Below are 13,973 nucleotides of genomic sequence, written 5' to 3'. Positions count from 1 at the left end.
GGGGACCAGTTGGAGAGAGACCGCCCCCCAGGTGTGTCCCCATGTGCTCAGACCTCAGCTCCTCCTGCCAGGACCAGGGCCAGCAGGGCCTTCCCGGGGAAGAGAAGAGAAAAAACCATCTCTGGGATGCTGGGTTGTGCTGGTGCTGGGGGTGAGGCCGGTTGCACGTGGCCCTTGTGCAGGTGAACACATCCTGTAACATCTGGGGAAACAGCACCGAGTACCGGCACGCCCCGACGGAGGAAGACCTGACCCGGGCCCCACAGCTGGTGAGTGTCCTGCGCGCCCCCCCTCTCCGTATCCGGTGGCACTAGAGCTGCCCAGAGCACAGGGTGCCCAGCCTTGAACCCAGAGGAAACAGGATGGAGAAAAGACACGTCTTGCTCTTCATGAGCTCACCATCTCGGAAGACACGTGAGAGTGAGTGCCAAAGAAGCCAGGGGACGAGGCTGTGACAAGTGTGTCAAGAGAGTGACAGCAGAGCAGATGACCTCCAGTAAGGGAACAGGGATAGTGAAATGACACCTGTGCCTTAAAGGGCCAGCAGGATACGGAGGAGAGAGGGAAGGGAAGCCCCGCCGGAGCGAGGTGACAGAGCCCAGGACCTACATGGCTTGCATTGGACACACTGACCCCATCAGCTGGGTCCTCCCTGTCCCCAGAGATGAAAGGAGCTCATGTCACCTCCCAAAGCCCCTCCCAAAACACCTGCTTATAGTTGCCAGCTTTAGGTTCCCAGGGCTGCCACTGTCCCCAGATACCAGCTTCTGAGCAAACTTTCACTATTCTTCCCCCAAACAAAATCAAGGCTGTTTTGGTTTTTATCTCCCCAAACGAGTGCGTGACACAAAGTATTTTCTGAGTGCAGTGTACTTTTACTGAAGACCGAGCCTGGGTGGGGTTGAGGTGGCTGCAAGAGAGGGACACAAACAAGTCTAACCTAATACATTCTGATTAGTTGATGATTTCTTTGGGTTTTCCGCCGAGATGGTATCATCTGTAAATAATAATTGTGTTCACTTTACCATTCGATCCTTGTAAGCTGTTCTTCTCATCTTTTGGCTCTGGGTAGGACCTCCAGGGCAGTGGGAAATAGAAATGATGACAGTCTTGTCTTGAACCTCCTTTTTTTAAAAAAAAAAAAATTGTTTTTAATTTTTCATTATTAAATATGATAGGTTGCCCTAGGTTGTTTTGTAATAGTCTTTATTCAGATTCAGGACATTCCTTGGGAGTTTTTTTTTTTTTTTACCATAAACAGAAGTTGGATTTCCTAAAATGCTTTTTCTGCATCTGTTACAGCAATCATACAACTGTCTCCTTTAATCTGTTTGTGTGGTGATGACATTTATAGGCTCCCTCACGTCGAACCAAAGTTCTGCTCCTGGAAGACACGTGATTACGCACAACTTCAACTGGCATCGGATATACCATCCTTACCTTGTCTCCGGCCACCCCCAGGCCACCACCGCAGCCCATGTGTCCCCCCCACCCCCCACCTCTGTGGTCCCCTGGTCCTCTGCCCCTCCCCCCGCCTCCAGGAGCAAAACTTGGGCAAGGCGCACAGCTCGGCTATCTCTCTGGTGGCCCAAGCCTCTGCTTGGCTCATGGCTGGGCTAGCTGCCTCCCCTGCTCCCCCAGAGCCCAGTCGCTCACCCTGAGACCTACCTCCTCTTTCAGAATCACAGCACCTCTGATGTCATCTCCATCAACTGCAACGTAAGGCTGGCCCCCAACCAGGAAATCAATTTCCACCTGCTGGGGAACCTGTGGTTGAGGTCCCTAAAAGCAGTAAGTAGGGCACCTGGGCTCCACTCCAAGGAAGAAAGGGCAGGCGGTGGGTGCTGGGGAGTCTCCCTCCAGGGGAGGGGTCCGCTTCTGACCAGGCCTCTCATCCTACAGCTCAAGTACAGGTTGATGAGGATCACGGTCAATGCGGCCTTGCAGAGACAGTTCCACAGTCCCTTCATCTTCCGCGAGGAGGATCCCAGCCGCCAGGTGAGCCCCTGGAAACCCTGCAGGCCTGAGCTTGAGCCAGACCAGCTAGGGAATCGGCCCTATTTCCAACTCCTTCCCCTAGAGTTTCCTATACTCTCTGCTCCTGTGTTCTTGCAGGAGGGAGATGGGCCCATCAGCAGTTAGTGCAGCATCAGAAGAGATAAGCAAGACAATCAGGCCTTTAGGGGCCAAAGTAGGGAGGGGGCTAGAAGCAGGCATTTACCCAGTGCCTGGGGGCGGGCGGGGGTGGGGGGCAGGCTCTGTAGCGCAGCACCCCCAGGGAAGCAGAGGAAGGAGGGTAACTTGTGGACTCTACACTAGAGGAAAGAACTGGACCTCAGGCTGGCCTGCCTGGGGGTGGGGAGGCGGAGGGGCATGCGGGGCAGGGAGGGTGGGGGAGGGGAGGGGAAGGACCCATTGGTTGGCTCCAGCAGCAGTGAGGCAGGGTCTTGGGCAGGCTGGCAGCCTAGAGTGACCATCCACCCCTCTCCTCCCTATCCATTCTCACCTCAAATCTAAAGAAATGCATATAACGTGCTTTAGAAGTCTGGTGTGAACTGAATCCGTGAAGAACAAGGGATGCAAGATGTCTCTGTACTGGGACTTTTCTTGAATTGGATAAAGCTAGATTGTCATAGACCAGACAGGCTTGAATCAGGGCCCAGGAAGGGAGTGGGGCTTCTTCCTGTGTGCCCTGCTATCCTGAGAAAATGAGAAGTTGGGTCTTGAAGAAAAGCCTAAACCTTTGGAGAGAGGAGGCATGGGACGTGGGACACTGCTGCCCTCCACTGGCCACATCCCCGTTTAAACCATCCATCCGTGGCCTGGGGTCCGTGAGAGTGGTCCTGTACCAGAGGCCAAGTTAACCCCCAGCAGCCACCCCACAACACCCCCCACACCCCCCCGGCCCCGGCCCCACAAGATGCTGGAAAGCACAGTAAGCATGGACTGGAAACCAGACCTTAATAAAACACACAAATATCACTCATAAACAGATTGGGGGGCTGCCAGGCAGAGGGGGAGCAGGTGCAGAGGACCCCCTGCTAAGAAGCAGTTTTATTTGTTCATTCATCCAGCATTTGTTGGGTGTTCCTCCTATGACTCGGGCCCCCAGGGGATGCAGAGATGAATTAAGCAGACAAGGGGATGAGGATAACAAAGCATGGCTGCAATCCGGGGGTGAGCACAGGTGCTGGGCCTGGGAGAGGGATGTCCAGGGGAAGGTCTCTGGAGACAGTCCACTTGGACTGAATCTCAAGACATGTGTCAGAATTTTGCAGGTGACCAAGAGAGAAGAGGTGCTGAACAGGCTCACCACCCCGCCACAACGCGCGCATACACACGCATGCACACATTACCCCTCCCTCTACAACTAGCTCATGTCTTCTAAGTGAATTCTCCACTCCCACCTCCCCGCAAATCCCTCTCTTTTCTTAAGATTTTATTTATTTATTCATGAGAGACACAGAGAGAGAGGCAGAGACACAGGCAGAGGGAGAAGCAGGCTCCCTGCGGGGAGCCTGATGCAGGACTCGATCCCAGGACCCCGGGATCACGCCTTGGGCCGAAGGCAGGCGCTCAACCACTGAGCCACCCAGGTGCCTCTCAGATCTCCCTAATACTCTCTTCTCTAGATGCCTCACTTCTCTTCTAGAGAATCCAGCAGCCCCAAATCTAAGCCTCTGTTAGCTTGGCTACGTGCTTGGTGCCAGGGGTGGGGAGGTGGAGAAGGTCCCAGCCTTCCTGGGTAGAAAGAGAACATAGAAGGCCCGAGCCACCTGCTGAGCCCTGACTCTGAGCCGGGCACTGTACCTGGCTCACTCCTCAAGGCGCCGTGAGGTACACCTGCCCCTATTTTTCAGATGTGGAAACTGAGGCTGTGTGAGATAAGGCAGAGAGGGGGCTGTGATTTGCTTCCTGTTGAACACTGTGTCCGCGGCCAAGCCAGGGCTGCTTCGGGGGTTCATTCATTCAGTCATCCAGCATGTTGACAGAGCTCCTACTCTGTCCCAGGCACTGAAGATAGAACAGTGAACAGAGCAGATAAAGCCCTGCTCGCCTGGAGCTGACATTCTAGATGGGAAGACTGGCAAGACACTCGAATATATCAGTGTTGAGTGGCGATGAGGTCTGCCCAGAAAAACACAGGCGCAAAAGGGTGCAGGTTTGGGGGGGGGGGGCTATTTTATACAAGGAGGTTGGGGAAAGCCTCCCTGACAAACTGACATCAGACAGAGGCCATGGAGCATGGGGGGATCACGTGGCTATCTTGGGGTGGGGGAGCCCTGCTCGCAGAAGGGACAGCAATGCAAAGACTGCACGGTGGGTGTGTGCTTGGCACGTCGGGGGCTGGGTAGCAGGAGGGCTGGAGTGGAGGGAGGAGGAGATAAGGCCAGTGGGTGTGCGGCCTTGTGCACCAGGACAAGGACGCTCATTTTCCACTCCGAGCTGGGGGGCTGGGAGCAGAGCAGAGAATACATCTGCCTTCCTCCGGCTGCCGTGCGGAGGACAGACTGCAGAGGTGGAGGCCGGGAGGCAGTTCAGGGTCTTACAGTCTCTGGGGGAGAGGACGGCGGGGTCTCACTCCAAGGAGGAGGCCCTGGAGGCGGGAGGATTGGCCGCATTCTGGGTGCTTCAAAGGTAGAATGGACACGCTTTGCTGGTGAGGTGGTCGTGAAGGTAAGAGCGCCCAGTACAAGGCTTCTGGCCTGAGAACAGCGAGGAAGGACAGGGCTGCTATTTGCTTTCTTGGGGAAGCCGGTTTGAGGGTGAGGAGTGAGATCAAGAGTGTGTTTGGGGACCTGTTAAAGATGCCAAGTGGGCCAGGAAGAGGGTAGGATAGGAGTCTGGGATTTAGCAGAGAGGCCAGGTAGGGGGAGAAACGTGACAGCCGTCTGCGTATAGATGGTAAAGCCCCCCCCGAGGAGTGAGCTTGCCCAGGGCTACGTGAGGCCTTACATGGCCTGGAGCACTTTTACCCTCAGAGCCCCTTCCTCCCTAAAAAATAATTTAGGGGCGCCTGCATGGTTCAGTGGTTGAGCGTCTGCCTTTGGCTCAGGTCCTGATTCCCTGGGTCCTGAGATCCAGTCCCACATCGGGTCCCCCCAGGGAGCCTGCTTCTCCTTCTGCCTATGTCTCTGCCTCTGTGTCTCTCATGAATAAGTAAATAAAATCCTTAAAAAATAATAATAATAATTTAGATGATTATTTTATGACAGTGTCCCTATAAAGACAAACATAATGCAAGCAAGATTATATTTTTCTTCTTCTAATTTAAAAGAAATTAGAATATCTTTGTGGGCCCCTAAAAGCACGAAGGGCCCTGGGCCCACTGTGCTCACCGGACAAGACTATAGGTAAACTTCTCCAGGAAGTGACTCTACATAAAGCAGAGGTCCAGGGACAGAGGCACAAGGACCACCAAAATTTAGAAGGTTAGGAGGCCTCTCAGATCTCACTTCTCTTCTAGAGAATCCAGCAGCCCAGAATCTAAGCCTCTGTTGGCTTAGATTGCCAATGAGGAAGCAGCAGAGAAAATAAGAAAAAAGTAGCTCATGTGATAGGATAATCCAGGAGGAGTGAGAGCGGCCGAGGCCAAAGGCAGAAAGTGTCTCAAAGAGGAGGCAGGATCACCTGGGTCACTTAACTCACCTGTCCATTGTGCAAGGGCTGGGTGCTCCGAAGACTGCAGGCTGGGTGCCACCCATCCCGCCAGCAGATCCCATCAGGCACTGGCCATCTCCTGTCACCCGGCTGCCCCCCGGGGCCCCAGAACAGTAATGCTGTTGACCTCGAGCACTCCTCCCCTTGCAGATCACATTTGAGATCTCCAAGCAAGAAGACTCGCAGATCCCCATCTGGATCATTGTGGGCAGCACCCTGGGGGGCCTCCTGCTGCTGGCCCTGCTGGTCCTGGCACTATGGAAGGTGAGGCCCCAGCAGGGAGGCGGTGGAGAGAGCAGCATCCAGGCCAGGGGCGCTAGCCTCTAGGCTCCGTATCCTCCCTGTGGGAGCTGCCACCCACTCAGCCCCCTCCCCAGAACTTGCCTGCTACCGAATCATCCGCCGCTCACCCCAGTGGACAGATTAGCTATGGCCACCCGAGGACCTTCCAGCTGTGGCTCTGACTCTTCTGTGGGTCCCTTTAAGAACCTGATAAAATCTAGGTCTTCTCTTATCAGAAAAAGAAGCAAACACATAAACACAAAATTTCTCCAGCAGAGTCAGGCTGTTAACAAGCCCCCAAACCTTTCTCTGTCTTTGAACCTCAGGTTGAGAACCCCTGGCCTCCACCTTCTATCATAGATGTGGTGAGGGAGGCGGAAGGAGGGGTGTTGACTGGGGCAGGGTCATACAGCCAGACTTCTGCCTCCTGACTCAAGCTCCATCCACTCCACTGCAGCCACCCCCACCCCCGCCAAGGGAGTCCTGCTGGGCTGGGGGTTGGGGTACTCCATGGTAGCTGGGGTATTGGCGAAGGAGCCTTAGGAGGGTTAGTGGCAGGAAGCAGGGAGGGGAGACGGGTCTTGTCCTCCCTGCCCACCGCTGAGACATCCCCCTTTGCCTCCCGCAGCTCGGCTTCTTTAAAAGTGCCAAGCGCAGGAGAGAGCCTGGCCTGGACCCCACCCCCAAAGGGCTGGAGTGAGGCTCAGAGGAGGCTGCAAGTTGATGGGGGCCAGGACACCGGTCCAGGCAGCCTGCGGGCCCAGGCCCGTGGCCCACTGAGCTGGGGTGGAGAAGACACCAGCTCGCTTTGCACTTGACCTCATCTCCTGAGAGACCAAGCCTGCACCCTCTGAAAGCAACTCAAGCTGGTTTCAAGAGGGACCGCTCTCCTGGGAGGCCCGGACACCTCCAACGCGGAGCCCTGGTGATTTGGAGGGCCCCCTCCCGCAGCACACCAAAGGCTCCCCCAGGCTCTGTGGGGGCATTTGCTGCCCGGGCCACTAAGGTGCTAGGAATTCAGAACCTTCCCGTCCCATCCTCGGAAGACACCGGGGGAGGAAGCCTGCCACTCTGCACACTCCAGGCCTTGAGTCCCAGCAGGGCCCCGTGGAGCAGCAGATCTGCATTCTTTGCTGTCCTCCCACCCCCTGCACCCCGCACCCTGCACCCCGGGCGGCCCAAGGCGCCGAGTCCCACCAGCCTCTTCCGCGGGCAGGAGATAGGTCCCTGAAGCTGCCCCTGAATGAACCGGGGCCCGGGATGGTGACAGCTGCTGGCCAGGGATGATGAAGGACCCTGGGACGCGGAGACTGGGACGGATGGGCAGCTGGGACACAGAACAGGGGCGCCCACCTGGAGCTGGGGAGGCAGGCGGGCCCGCCCCCCGCCCCCCACGGGAGCAGGTGTGCCAGGCACTCCCTGGGGCCCGCGTCCCAGGCCGCATTTCTCCCCACCTGCCTGCCCTGCCCTGCCCCGCAGGCCCCGCAGCAGGGGGAGCAGTGCAGAGCCCCCCCATGCATCACCCACCTCCCCGCGCATGAGCGTGCGCACACCCATGCACACAAACACCCCCCACCCACCCACCCAGCCTCCCGTCCCTCCCGCCCACCGTGCACGAGAGAAAGGCTCGGCCAGCGCTGCTGAGGGGTCCCCTCCGGAACACTGCACTGGTTAAAGCCGGTGTAGGGGCACCCCAGTCTCTGCAACCTCGGTGGCAAATATCTGATCCGCTGGCTCATGGGACAAGTGGTACCACCAATGACGGCGCCTTGAGGACAACAGGCACGCCCGGTGCCCAGCGAGTAATTTATGCCTTAATCTTGTTTTGAGGTAGAAATGAAAGGGGGATGCATCAAAGGCATCTGTCCTCCTGTCACATAGTACGACCTTTACTGTCGTAAATATTTTTTGAAATTAAAAAAAAAAAAAATACAGTGTTGAAACAACCAAGGTGCTGTCATCCCATTCTGTGGGCAGGACATGTCCTGGGGAGCTAACCTCTTCTCTTCGAAGAAAAGGAGGCAGATGTGGGGCCCCTCCTTCCTTCCCATTAGCTCTAAATGTTGAGAAGGGACTTGTCTACCATTTGCTCTCGACAACATCCCCTCCAAACAGCTGCCTGGTCTGGGAGGAACATCTCCAGTGATGGAGCATGTCCTCCCTCACAAGACCACCAATTCCATCTTGACCCCTTTGGATGGTTGAAGCTTCTAGGCCTTAGTTCCAGCTCTTTCCTCTCTGGCCTCCCAGACTTACTTCTCCAGGCTAGCATTTCGACGCCAGCCTGACACCCTGACTTAAAGTGTCTTCACCTTCACACACAGATTGCTGTTAAACCAGGTGGTCCCCATTCTAATCTTGTGCCACCGGAACCCCAAGAGGCCAGGAGAACCTTGGAAATGATTTCCTTTTGTTGGTCCCTAGATGAGGGCACTCAGAACCAGATTAGTTAAGAGACAGCCCTAGGTTCCACAGCAAAATCCAGAGTCATCCCAGGATTACTCTTTTAAGCCATCGTTGTAGCCCTTGTAGCCAGCCTTGGGGGAGAAGTGGGGGCTTATGGAAGGAGAAGGCATTGATACAAAGTAACTATGGGAATATTTTTTCTCAAATGGTGAACCCCAAATCAGAACACATTTACAATCACGTTTCACTGGTTACCCTCATGAATGGAGCATCTGACTAAAGGAAACGTGAGGAACCCACACTCACAAGTGTGTCATGTGATTTAGCACGGAGTCAAGCACCATCAACTCTCAGAATGCTTTCACGTGAAACCTGCCTTTTAGAGGTTAGTATTCACATTTTTTAAAAAACTGCTATGTGCAGCCACACTGCAGGCCAAACAAAATGTTATCTGCAGATCAGAATGCAGCCCAGAAATGACCAAATTACAACCTCTGGGGCTTCAGACAGCCTTTACCCCCAGTGCTCCATGGTCCCTCCAGCCCCACCCCAGCCCTACACCAAGAACAACTAAATGGTCGAAAGGTGAAAACTTGGAACTTCAAAGTTTTCAGACCTCCCTTCGTGTCTCTCCTCTTTCTCTTATCAATACTCCCTTTTGGAATTTATCTGCTCTGGGGCATAAGCGTTCAAGATTGGCCTTAAAGAGTACCTGGTAGGGCCACAGAGAAGAGTTCCTAAGGCGCCAAGCTCATGCTGGAGCAAGCATTCCTCAGGCCTGAGGAGTTTGGAAAGATACCTTTGCAAAGGCCCACCCCAGGGATTCAGATTTAATTGGCTGAGAGGGGCCAGGGCACTATCTTTATTTCAGAGTTCCCTCCGTGACTAATGTGCAGAGTCTAGGTCAACAGGCAGGTGACTGTATAGGCTGGAAAACAAATAAGGGGTTAACACGCCCAGGTGACCTTCCATTAAGGGTGGGAACTATGCCGTTGTAACGGTGAGGTCACCCTGACTCCAGCCTGGAGTTGGGAAGACTTCCTTGTCCCTGCAAGTCTCCAGAGTCAGATCCACTGGAGATTTCACTCAGTTCTTCAGGGTCCCCAGAGCCCCAAGGGGGACTCCTGGAGAAGTTGAACACATTTGCTATCGTCTGGAGGAGAAACGAATAGCAGTTCCTGAAGCAGTTTTGGCATTTAGTGGCAGGCAGCCCCAAATGTGACCTCAATCAACATAAAACTCATGTTGTGGTTCATAGATGGATATTATTTGCAATGCTCTATTCTGTAGTTAAGAATAATTATTTATGATGGAGCTAAGGGCTGAACTCAAGAGTGTTAACCTGAAAATGGTTCAATCTTTTAAAAGCATTACCAGCCATCCTAGGCATTACTGTAAACAAGCTGCTTTGACTTTCAGGTGGCCACGTGATACTTGTTTAAGCAAGTCTATAGCAAACAAGCGCATAGGAGAAAAACACACGGGGCAAGGTCTCTCATAAACCAAATACCAATGGATGATGGTTTTAGAATCTGGTCCATGGAATGCCTGGATTTCCTAAGGCTCACTGTCTCGTAGAGGAAAAAGACAGACGTTGTGGAATGAATTGTGCAAGATGTTCTGTGAGGTTTCACTGCTGCTCTAACACGGTGAGACCCTAGGTGGGATGGGGGCTCTCAGAAAAGATACAGAAGTTGATGGGCAGGCCTTGGATGGACTCAAGAAAGGCCTCAAGCCCTGTGCCGTCACCGCGCAAGTGTTCTGCAGGGAAGCGGGCATCGGTTCTGGATCTCTCAGATCTGGCCAGCCGAGGGCAAGGAAAGAAATCCAGGCAAGAGTGCTGCTTCTTTCTGGCATTAGATGGTGTGGACACGTGAGCCTGCAGGGCGAAGTGTGCCTCTTAGAGCACATTATCCATCCAGAGCCAAGCTTCTCAAAGTGGGATCTGAGAGCCGCCCTGATCAGAACCAGAGATTTAAGTTCCACCCCAGACCTCACAGATCCACTATCTGTAAGGTAATGTTAAGCTCGTTAAATGAACCAGCAATCTGGAGCCATGATACTCTTATTGTAGACATCTGTGTCAGTGTCTTGAACACTGTAGACTTTCTCAGCTGCCTTGGGTCTATCTTGGTGGCAGCCATAATCAGCAAAAAACCCCAAGGGGTATCCTTCCACCACAAACAGTGGAGTTTCTGGGTTTTCCTTTAGTTGAGGAAGCTGGTATTTTTAACAAGACAGCTACCGGGTGGAAGGGGCAAAGTGCTAATACAAACACCACCGAGAGAAGTAGAATAAATGTGGAAGAGCTTTTGACAGAAGGCATGGAACTAGCCTTTCCTAGAGGTCTTTAAAAGACATGTTATTTCCATCAGTAAAGGGTTTGGGGGGTCAGTGCTCCCCCAGAATATGACACTGACCTTCAGTCAGTCCCCCTGGCTTCAAGTCCCAAGATGCTAAGCATCCTGTAAGAGAAACAGTCAGCCTACTCATGGTCCTTTTCCGGTATGACTCACTCTAACCACACTCACCCCAAACAGTAAATGGCCAGGTCTCTCCACCACCAGATCCACCTTGGGTAGCTTCACTGGATACTGCCATTAGAGGTGAGTGGTGTCCTGTTTTCACCACTTTGACCTGTTTTTACCTCCCGTTGATATCATCGTTAGCCCTTTATTCTGCACTACTTCTTACTATTCTTTTGAAATCCCCCCAAATTACCCTAACATTAGTATTAACATCAGCTAGGCTCCATGCAAAGGGCAGTTAAGCTTAGCTGCCCACATTAAAATTATGCCAGTGCTTTTGTGTCACTATCTATACCATTAGCTTTGACATCACACTAAAGTAGGACACCATGTTCCAAGCAGAAACTGAAACAGGAACAGAGTTTTCCTGGTTAAGTGTGGAGAGAGGGTTAGAAGCCTGGCACCTGGGCTCTGAAACTTTTCAATAAGATACAGGCTAAAACGCACCGAGCAAACTCACAAGGTTCAAAGTAGGGTGTGAGCAGAACATTTCCTCATAAAGGGGGACATCACTCCTTAATGGAGTCATCCTTGCTGCTCAGTTGTGCACATTCTTTGCCTTCATCTCCCTGGTACTACGTACAAAAATGACAAATAAATGATAATGTTCTCAGAAAATGGCCCAAGCCAGAGTCAAAAGGTAACATCACAAACTTTTATTTGGGAAATTAAAATTAAAATCTGAGGAAAAACAGAAAGTCAGATTTCAAATAGGGCCATCTAGCTAGATGACAAACTTATCAAGGGCAGGGATCATCTTTATTTTTGTTACGTACATTCATAGTACCGTGCATCTGTTAGAAGCAGGAACAAACCCCAGTCCTGCTCTCAGGAGAGACCAAACACACTAAATGTACAAAATACAGGGAAATTAGAATAGAAACCTTTGTCTAAGCTTGCCAACATGCTAAGTCTTTATGAACCACCCGAAATTTGCTTCTCATTTTCTAGATCAAGCATCTGATGAAATCTATTACTACCAGTATTTTCTTTAGTCTGGACATCTGTTACTTGAAGAGAGCAGACATTACTTGAAACACAGGAAAAAAAAAAAAAAACAACTTGGAATTTGTCTAGGTGATTCCCAGAGTCCAGCTGCATACTGCAGCCAGGGACAGACCTGGCAGAGATGCTAAGGGAAGCTTTGTTGTACAGGCCTGATAGTCTGATAGTAAAAGAGCACCGCTCACTGTATCAAGACCCAGAGCTCACCCTGGGCTCTAACATTCATTCCCTGTGTGACCTTGAATGGACAAGTCACTTCTTTCTGAGTCCACAACCTCAACTATAAAAAGAGATTTGCACTAAATGGTGTTCTCAGGTCTCTACAAAGGGGCTGGAAGGCTATCCTAAATCTAAATTTGAAAAAAAAAAACATGTGCAGACAATGTGCTCTAATACCACCATACAATAATACTCTGCGGGTAACCTTAACTAATGTTAATTAGGCAAATGAAAGAAATACAGAACATGAATACTGAAATGGAAAGGCAAAATAATCATTAATTGTAAATAATGTGTATCTGAGATATCCAAAAATAGCAACCAGAAAATTTCATTTTTTAAGAAAAAGCAAATTTATTAAAATGCCTATGTAAAAGCATTTAACATTCAGAAGTATACATAATGGAAGAAAAGATCCTATCCACAATGTAAACAAACAACATGATAATAGAAGTTAGATGTTTGTAGAAACCTCATTAAAAAAAAAACAAAACACAACTTTAAAAATGTCTCTGAGAGACAGAAGACTTCACTAAATGGGACTATCTTTCCCTCAGATATAAAGGCTCACACTTGAGAGGCAAGTCTCCCTAAATTAATCTATTAAACTCAATGCTAAACAAAATCATCTTTCAACATAACAGGTCACCAAAATCCATTGGGGAAAAAAGTGCAGTAATAAAGGAATTATATCCCCTCCACAAATGAAAACATATTAGCCCTACTAGTATTAATATTTAACATTTACCAGCCTTTCACTACTATGGGTCAGGCACTTTGCTAAGTAAGCATCTTGATTCTCTCATTTGCTTATCACAGTCCAAGTTAAATATTATTGTCCCAATTTACAGAAACTAAAACTTGAATAGAAAAGTAACTTGTCCAAGGTCACAGAGCTAGCCTTGACAATAATCCCCAGAGCTCTACTGCATGGCCAGATCAACAGAACAAAGAACCTAGAAAAAGATCCAATTACATTACAGAAATTTGGTTCGTGATTGCAATCAGTGAAAAATAATTAAGGAAGTCTTTAGCTAGCTGGATCCTTACATGAAAATAAATTCTAAATAAATAAAAAATAAAATAAATTCCAGGTAGAGAAAAAAATGTAAACCAAAGAAAAGAAGAAGCAGGGGGATGGGAGAAGAAGGGAAAAAGAAGGCAGAAGAGACATGGAAGGGAAAAGCCATAAAAGCATTAGAAGAAAACATGAGTAAAAAAAGATGTTATGATCTCGGAATAGAGACAACCTTACAAACAAGATACAAAACTCAGAATCCATTTTTTAAAAATTATGATAAATTTGGCTACATAAAAATGTAAACTTCTGATACGAAACTTCTATAGTCAACGTCAAAAAACAAACTACAAACCATGACGTATGACAGGGAAAATTTCCCTAAACTTCCAAAAAATTTCTAACGAGTAAGAAAATGACCACAACCCAAAAGCAAATAAATACAAACATGTCAGTAAGTATGAGTGTCAACTTCATTCATAATAAAGGAACACAAATCAAAACTATGAAATACTATTTTTCATTAATCACTTTGCCAAAAACTAAATGATGAGGTAATAGCTGATGTCAGTAACAGTGTAGGTAGGTAGAAGGCAATTTAATCTCTATCAAAATTTTATTTATTTTTTTTAAAGATTTTATTTATTTATTCATGAGAGACACAGAAAGGCAGAGATGTAGGCAGAGGGAGAAGCAGGCTTCATGCAGGGAGCCCGATGTGGGACTCAATCCTGAGACTGGGACAGTGGAATCATCCCCGCCCTGAGTCAAAAGCAAGTGCTCAACCGCTGAGCCACCCAGGCATCCCTCTATCAGAATTCTAAATACTCAGCCACCAACCCAGAAATTCCAGT

The 13,973-nt window shown here is 50.1% G+C and overlaps 1 protein-coding gene across 3 annotated transcripts in view; it reads left to right on the top strand.

Annotated features, from left to right (window-relative positions):
* Nucleotides 1-7,893, top strand: part of ITGA11 (integrin subunit alpha 11) — a 114,208-nt gene extending 106,315 nt beyond the window's left edge. For all 3 annotated transcript variants that reach the window (XM_072809366.1, XM_072809368.1, XM_072809367.1), the window contains 5 exons: nt 183-269; nt 1,681-1,791; nt 1,903-1,998; nt 5,812-5,925; nt 6,572-7,893. In XM_072809366.1, coding sequence (XP_072665467.1) covers nt 183-269; nt 1,681-1,791; nt 1,903-1,998; nt 5,812-5,925; nt 6,572-6,643 — 480 coding nt within the window. In that variant the 3' untranslated portion in view covers nt 6,644-7,893. The remainder of the gene's footprint in view (nt 1-182; nt 270-1,680; nt 1,792-1,902; nt 1,999-5,811; nt 5,926-6,571) is intronic.
* Nucleotides 7,894-13,973: the final 6,080 nt, after the last annotated feature.

This window comes from Canis lupus, chromosome 32 (assembly GCF_048164855.1).
Source record: "Canis lupus baileyi chromosome 32, mCanLup2.hap1, whole genome shotgun sequence".
In the NCBI taxonomy this organism is placed as follows: domain Eukaryota; kingdom Metazoa; phylum Chordata; class Mammalia; order Carnivora; family Canidae; genus Canis; species Canis lupus.
This window is presented reverse-complemented; position numbering and strand designations above follow the sequence as displayed.